The 8,672-nt window shown below is 36.1% G+C and overlaps 1 protein-coding gene across 2 annotated transcripts in view; it reads left to right on the plus strand.

Annotated features, from left to right (window-relative positions):
• Window positions 1-8,672, plus strand: part of LOC107749932 (protein Dok-7-like) — a 22,544-nt gene that overhangs the window by 7,212 nt on the left and 6,660 nt on the right. For both annotated transcript variants that reach the window (XM_016565183.1, XM_016565190.1), the window contains exons 5-7: window positions 2,822-2,941; window positions 5,240-5,347; window positions 7,230-8,041. In XM_016565183.1, coding sequence (XP_016420669.1) covers window positions 2,822-2,941; window positions 5,240-5,347; window positions 7,230-8,041 — 1,040 coding nt within the window. The remainder of the gene's footprint in view (window positions 1-2,821; window positions 2,942-5,239; window positions 5,348-7,229; window positions 8,042-8,672) is intronic.

Genomic DNA, 8,672 nt, shown 5'->3' on the forward strand with positions numbered 1-8,672 from the left:
ATATAACAAAGAGTGAAAAATTTAAGGGGGTCTGAATACTTTCCGTACCCACTGTATATATAAATATAAGTTTTTTGATTTTTTAAAATATGTTAAATGTAATATTAAAATAATGTTACATATAATGTTATATAAAGACAATCTAACAATATTTAAATATTAAGATATATGTAAAAATAAAAAACAATAAATATTTATTTAAAATATTAATAATTAATTAACATAAATCAAGATGTAAAAATTATTTTTTTATTTTTTTTTATTTGATGTTTGCAGATACCATACAATTAGCCTCTGTGTAATTTAAAATTTAAAAATGTTCCTTCAAAACCAGTGCAGAAAATGCGAAGCAAAAGATCTGCAGATTAAATCCACTACTACACTGCAAAAAATGCTTTTCTTACTTCGAATTTTTGTCTTGTTTTCAGCCAAAATATGTAACAATTCTATTTTTTTAGACAAGTAAAATTTATTGTCTTGTTTTCACGAAAAACTAGTCAATATTAAGTGTTTTTTTTGTTGTTGCTTAGAACAAGCAAAATAATCTGCCAATGGGGTAAGCAAAATAATCTTATTTCAAACAGAAAAAAATATTATTTTGCTTACCCTATTGGCAGATTATTTTGCTTGTTTCAAGCAAAAACTCACTTAATTTTGACATGTTTTTTCTGAAAACAAGACAATAATTTTTACTTGTCTAGAAAATCCTTCTTGATTTAAGACGAGACAAAAAAAATCTAAGTAAGAAAAGCCTTTTTTTGCAGTGTTACAGCTTATACATTCTGAAAATGTATGGAAATCCATAAAAACAGATATGAAAATGCATACTAAGACAGCCAAGTTCACATTTAGATACACACAGTGAAATAATTACTTTGTCTGGAGCATATATCTGTTAGCCAGTGCTTCACCTCATTCCAGTTAGACAACCACACAGAGCCACACAGAGGTCATGTCCCTCCCACTGCCATTAGTGTAATTCAGCAGTTGGTTGCTCTAGGACAGAGTGAATTAAATTTAAAATATGGCCTTGTTGCTGTTTCTAGCGCGATTCAATGTCACAGGTCACATGCGGTGACAAAACACATACTGGCAGTGCAATTAGTGAGTGTGTCAGCTGTCTCATTTGATTTCAGAGAGTGAATGTGTGTGAGTATGTTCACTGGCTTAGTTTGTCAACAGACTTGGACAGATTGTAGATCACTGGTTTCCCTGCTGTCAGGTAGGGCATTCGTGTAAACAATTTGGCTGGCATCAACAATGAAAAAACATGTCATGAGATCTAAAACAAGTTGAAACTGACAATGCGATTCTAATTACAAGCTTCTGAAAGTGTTTGAGCTAAACCTGATTAGAGTTGTTGTACATGAGCCATACATTAGTTATACAACTTTATATACTGCATAAAAAATTCTTAAAGTGTAGGCAATTAGAAAATACATGTTCAGACTGTAATACTGGCTTCTTTTATTGAACACTGCGTAATATATGGCTTACTTTTTTTTTTTAATATGTGAAACAATTCATTATGCAGTGATAAATGTTTCAAACAGAAGTTGCATGAAGTCTTAAAACATCTGGAACATTAAAAAGTCAAGAAAATATAAAAACAAAGTTGATACTTAGAAAATATGTGAAACAATTCATTATGCAGTGATAAATGTTTCAAACAGAAGTTGCATGAAGTCTTAAAACATCTGGCACATTAAAAAGTCAAGAAAATATAAAAACAAAGTTGATACTTAGAATTAATTTGTAATGCTGGAAATAAAGGTGAACCGCTTTGCATTGTGGGACAGGATTTTTTGCAAGATTTTTTCCGATTTTTAATGAATGGTGATGGTGAAAAACACTGTAGCTTAACTATGAAAAAGCAGATGTAGGCCTTTTTATTCTTTTAAAATTTGGACATGGTAAATAGCCACAGACATGGCCACATGCCTCAAGTATTAATAGCCTGCCAGTGTGTTTATGAATTATGAAACCAAGAGCTAAGGGTGTTATGGTTATTTTTATAAAGGACTGTCACTCCTATATTGCCCACCGTCTCCACAGTGACTCTGAGGGATTTGACAGGACTATATTTACCTCCATGAAAGACTCTTTCCTCATCATGTCCTACAAAGAAAAACAGTCATAATCTGACTGTGGATGAATCATTAATGCATCTTGCAGCAAGTAAGGCATTTGTTACCCCACTTTTCCCATTGTACTTGAAGCCTCAAGGCTCTTTAATAGCTTATGTTTTTTTTCAGTAACATTCAGCCATGCTTTTGCCAGCACTTGTTTTAGTTTGAAAGGTGTTGCAGGCTTTGTAGATGCTACTGATGTTTGTATGGAGCAGATTTTCTTGGTACACAATCCTCCTCTTATTTCATAAATAATAAATGATGCTCAATTAAAAGTGCAAAAATAAAGTTGAATTAAATTTTTCTTATCTCAAAAAGATAAAGAGTTCCACAGCACATATAAACAAAAATGATCAGTCTTTAGTGATAAAACATTGCTTCAGACAATTACCCTTTACAATAAACTTTGAATGTCTGATGCATTTATGATGTATGAACTCATACCATTTTTCTTGGTTCCATTGTTTTGAATTAGTCTATGTAATTCATTTATTCTGAATCAGTGAAATGTGAATGTTCTCATCTGCTCAGAGGAATAGCTTGATGTTCCCCATTTGTAATAATCGTGTGGTCATTACTGAAACTAATCTTCTATTCAGTGCTATGGACAATTAATATCAATCTGAATTCGGTGCATTATGTCTTTTGAATAAAACAGGCTCAAGCTATTTCTCTTCTCTCTGTCTCTATAGGGGCTGGTGTTTTCTTCCTTGCATGTGCAGAAGGAGAACAGATCAGTTTTTTGTTCGATTGCATCGTTCGTGGCATATCGCCAAGCAGGGGGCCGTTTGGACTGTGCCCAGTCCTGCCAGGTGAGTTCATATTTGTGGAGGTGTGTGATGTATGTTCTCAGTTCAAAGATTTCAAAGTTGCCATGTCCTCACTGTTGGCCTCATTAGCTTGATGTGCGTGAGCTGTCAGGTGTGTGCGCATATCTGTGTCTAAGCTCTATGTATGGTTGATATGTGGTGTCAAGTTTCCCTCTCTCTCGTTATCTCTCCCAGAACACTCATGTTCTGCTCAGATTGACTACTGGTTCAGTGTTTGGAGTCCCAGAGACTCCAATTATGTATATGAAATAATAATAATATTTTTTAAATTAGCCTTGTGTAGTACGCTTACTCAAATTAGTAAAAAAAAAAAAAAACTTGTATAACACTTTGAACAAACTTACGTAGCAATTGCACATTTGTCCTATTATTTTCATTAGGCAAATTCTGCGACTGTGTCACAGTTATCAGTAGTTATAAAGTAATATTTTTATTACTGAAAAGGCACTGGCAGATTTTTACATGTAGCTGTAGCAGGATGCCATAGTAAATGATATTCATTATGTTTAATGAACTTCAACGAGTCTTACTTTGTAATGGCAGTCACTTTTTGAATCTAGGCACTCAATGGCGCCATCTTGACCGAGGATAATAATATCTGTGTGGTGCATATCTTTTTAATGGAACCTCACATGACTTCTCGAATACTGAATTATTCTCCTGAAAATCAATGTAAGATTCACATTTAGTTTATTGATCGATTCTAGATATATTTACCACGTAAGCATAATAGTATATTAAACCTTAATGAGTTTGATATATCATTTTATAGATCAACCCGTCACACTGAAACACAGAGAAACATTTAATTGAGCTGCTGAGCCAGTGATATTGAGCTAAAATGATACAGTCTAGCAGAAAGGTTGTGTGCTGCCATGATTTCTGTGAAGAGAAACCTGTGGAGAGCTGACACACGGTCAGTAACATGTACGAAGGATATGGATATGAAGTGGCTTAAAGCTTTTCTGTGGTTCATTGCTAAAATTAGCACAGCCGTAGTTAAAATGGCTTTCTACATAGTCAGAGAGCGTGTAGGATAGTTCTACAAAGACTGATCCGCGAAGCTTCAATATTATGCCCAGGCTGCTCCAGGGCTGTTCCTTGTAATAAATGTACTGTGTTGCTTTGGAAAAAAGTGCGTGCTAAATGACTACTCATTTACATAGACCCATTTACAGAGGTGCTCTATACTGGGTGGACTTGTGTTTTGACAGGTGTTGTTTTTTCCCCCTTTATTACATTGATGTTGTGCACCACAGCCTTAAAAATATGATTATTCAAAATTGGTAAAGATCTTTCTGTATTTCTCTGTGGACCAACAACGAAGACAACACAATCATTTTCAGCACAGTTTTGATGATGGTGATGATAATAGCTTGCTTTTGTAATCATGTTGAAAACTTTTCCAGCATTTATTTTCCTCAATGATTGCTGTAGGAAAGTATAAATATATAAATCAAAAGCCTTAAAGTTTGTTTACTTCTATATTTATGACAACACATTCTTTGAATTCTCAGATTAATTTAATGCCACATTACATTAAGTTCTCGTCTATCGTCTATCAAACTGAGATGCCAGAGCAGTTGTTCTGGCTGTCATTAAGTGTCATTAATTAAGTGCACTTGATGTATTTAAAAAAATTTTTTTAGTCTATTTGTTGCCCGTAGCATTGCTTGAATGCTTGTTGCACTGTTAGACCAGCTTAAAATGGACTTTTTCATGCTAAAAAGATTCCAAAAATATCTACCACTAAACTGTGCAAAGTCTGTGAGTCTTTATGCCTCCATATCAACTTTTCTATGCTATATTCTGCTGTTTCTTTGCTCTTGTTTTGTTCCAGTTGTGTCTTCTTCGAGTTCTCCCCTGACTGATTTATTGTCTCATTTAAGCACTTTGTGTTCAGTGTCCTGATTTATTCTATTGTGAGGGAGAATGATTACCAACCTTCTGCCATATTCAAAAGGAGGTCTCAAAGCTTTCCGTGTGTGAGAGTGGATACATGTGTGTGAGTGCTTGTGTGAGAGATTATTGCTGTGAGGCTGTGTCTGAGATGTACCAGTAGAAATTTATAAATGTGGCCAGTGGCTCCAGTAATTCTGCCAGCAGAGACAGTGATACAACAGTGATGGATTATATATGACTTAATGCTCAGAGACAAATCAGTTTTGTCTGGTGCATGTTTGTGTGATCATAAGGATATATGCTGGCGCATGTGCGTATGAATGATGAATGTTTACTGTATTAGTTTAATTAAAATTTTATGAGATTCTGTATCCATAGACCCCAGTGCTAACCCATCATCTATAGAAGACAGGATTAGCCAGGAGGCTTGTGAGCTAGAGAAACGACTCAGTATGCTGTCCATTTGTAGTCACCACAGCAGTGCAGGTAATACAAGAAGCCATACATGAAATATACACACAGAGGAGGTTGTTTTATTCAAATAAAAGGTTTTTGTAAATAACCTTTCATCCATAAATTAATGTCTGTCATAATTTACTCATCTTCATGCCATTCTAGTTTTAGTGGATCACAAAATAGTAATTTTTTAAGAATCTTTACATATTCTGTACAGCAACAGTACATAATGTCTGTCAAGCTCCAAAAGGACCATAAAAGCAACATAAAAGGATAATAAAAGCCACTCAAATGCTTTGTGTGGAAAAAATACGGAAATTGAAGTCGTTATTCGCTATTATCGCTATATGTCAAAGGGCAAGGTTTTGTAAGGGAGAATGTAGTCAAACTAGTCAGAAACTTCATCCTGAAGAGATTTATTTGATGACTGGCTGACTTTATACTACTGCTTATTTTGAATCTGTTTACCAGATAAGTAAATAAGCATAGAATAAATATTGCATTATTTTATGTCACACTTTATTTTAAGGTCCAATTCTCGCCATTAGCAACTAATTTGCTGATTATTAATAGTCAGTAAGGTAGTTGTTAAGTTTAGGTATTGGGTAGGATTAGGGAAGAAGAATATGGTCATGCAGAATATGTGCTTTGTAAGTACTAATAAACAGCAAATATGTTAATAAAAGCATGCTAATAAGCAACTAGTTAATACTGAGAATTGGTCCCTAAACTAAAGTGTTACCTTATTTTATCATATAAAAAAGAAAGGGAGCACAAAGTGATATAAAAGACATGAAACCAGCCATGTTGGTTGTCAGGCCCAACATATTGTTCATTCAAAAATACTTGACCTCAGAATGCAGCCAATCAGAATAAAGTTTTCCAGAAAAACATGTAGTGATAGATGTAAAGTTCAGTCTGTCTCGCAGATCATATGGCTTTAAAGGGTTAGTTCACCCAAAAATTCTGTCATTAATTACTCACCCTCATGTCGTTCTAAACCCGTAAGACCCCTGTTCATCTTCGGAACACAAATTAAGATATTTTTGATGAATTCTGAGATCTCTCTGACCCTCCCATAGACAGCAATGTAATTACCACGATCAAGGTCCAGAAACGTAGCAAGGAGATCGGTAAAATAATTAATGTGACATCAGGGGTTCAACCATAATTTTACGAAGCTACGAGAATACTTTTTGTACGCAGAGAAAACAAAAATAATGACTTTATTCAACAATTCGTCTCCTCCAGTGGAGAGTATCCACTGAATGTAAACAGCGTATGCTGTTCTGTGTCAGCAGCGTCACGCTGATAGTTTTCTACGTTGTTTACATTTTGATTTGATTAAAATTACGGTTGAACCCCTGATGTCACATTAATTATTTTACCTATCTCCTTGCTACGTTTCTGGACCTTGATCGTGGTTTTCTACGTTGTTTACATTTTGATTTGATTAAAATTACGGTTGAACCCCTGATGTCACATGGATTATTTTACCTATCTCCTTGCTACGTTTCTGGACCTTGATCGTGGTAATTACATTGCTGTCTATGGGAGGGTCAGAGAGCTCTCAGAATTAATCAAAAATATCTTAATTTGTGTTCCGAAGATGAACTGAGGTCTTACGGGTTTGGAAGAACATGAGGGTGAGTAATTAATGACAGAATTTTCATTTTTGGGTGAACTATCCCTTTAAAAGACTTTACAGACATTATAAAATGCAGCACAAAGACTCTTCAAAAGTTCTCCTTTGTGTTCCACCCAAAAAAATCACCAAACATCATTATATAACTCAAATCGTTATTGTTTTTTGTGTCACTACCTTATTGAAATTCATGTACAATGTTAACAAGAAGCCAGTTTCCAGGCAATCATTTGTTAATCCAATCCTCTCTTTGTCATAATTGGTCAGCCTCCACCTTCAGTTATGGCGCCTCCTTAGCAGGAGATGATCGGAGCATCTCCAGCTCCTCCTCTGAGACCAGCCATTCTGATAACAGCCTGGGCAGCCGCCTGGCGATATGGCCTGATCCAGTCAGACACCCCACCCCTGTCGAACCATCATCATCATCTTCCCTGTTAGCGGTTGCGGGATCTAAGAGTACAGCTTGTTCTGTCAGCACGTCCAGTGACGAGCGTCTATATGGAGCAATGATGGGAGGGCTCCGTCCCCCATCCAAGCCTCCTCACCCCAGAGGCCTTCAAGAGGCGGGACGCCAGAGCTCAACAGACAGCGGTATTGCCACCGGAAGCCACAATTCTTATTCTGGAAGCTTCTCCTCCTACACTGGTAGTATGGATATTGGGCATGGAGAGACTGATGAATTTGGATCCTTAACAAGCCTCCCTCAAAACCCCAATTCAAACTCTATCTCCCTTATCAACACTCCAGTACGAACAATTCCACTAATTCCTGAGCACAAACCGTGTGTGTGTCCACTCAGAGAGGCTGCTCAAATGTACCAGGTACCCACTCCACCTCTGCAGCATTACGACATCCCCCGCAGGCTCCTACAACATCAGGAGCAGTTTTTGACTGCTGCAAGCCTGGGACAGAGGCCTGAATGTGGAGCTCTGGGACCAGAGGGCGTCCCTGCAGATGCCACCCTCAAACAAACTGTCCCACAGAGATTCAACTGGGGTGGGGAAGGAGCAGCGCCCCCCGAAGGTTCCACTACACTGCAATTACAGCCCGCCATCTGTCCTGACTGTGGGGGAGAAAAGGTAACAAGATTTGTTTTCTTGTTGATTTTCTGCTCTTGGTGTTTTTTTGTGAGCGGTTCCGCATTTTTTCAGCAGATTTGGATGGAACACCACACTAAAAGTACCTTTTAAGAGTTTCTGTGTTACTTATTAAGCTAAACCCCTACAGAATCAACTGCATGAAACAGACCGGCGTAGTCCAATTTCAGAAATAATGATTCATGTGAACTGATTCTTTTTACTGAATAAAAAAACATATAGCGCAACCAGTGTAGGCAAATCCCACAATGAATGACTCCAAGTCTGCTCTTATTTAGTTTTAACAAATTTAAATCAGTGTAGTTTTGGTTCTGACAATGTAGTTACTGACTGGTTCTTAATATGACAACAGACACATTTTGTCAGTTTTTTTTAATGTTTTTGAAAGATATGCCCACCAATGCTGCAGTGCTTATTTAATCATAAGTATAATACCGTTGTATTATAAGTAACATACCATATAATATAATAACATTGTGAAATTTTTATTGCAATATAAAATAACTGTTTTATATTTTAATATATTTTAAAATGTAATTTATTTCTGTGTTGGAAAAGCTGATTTTTCAGCATCATTACTCCAGTCTTCAGTGTCACATGAGCCTTCAGAAAT

The sequence above is a fragment of the Sinocyclocheilus rhinocerous genome, unplaced genomic scaffold, assembly GCF_001515625.1.
Source record: "Sinocyclocheilus rhinocerous isolate Xijiao unplaced genomic scaffold, SAMN03320098_v1.1 scaffold1483, whole genome shotgun sequence".
NCBI lineage: Eukaryota > Metazoa > Chordata > Actinopteri > Cypriniformes > Cyprinidae > Sinocyclocheilus > Sinocyclocheilus rhinocerous.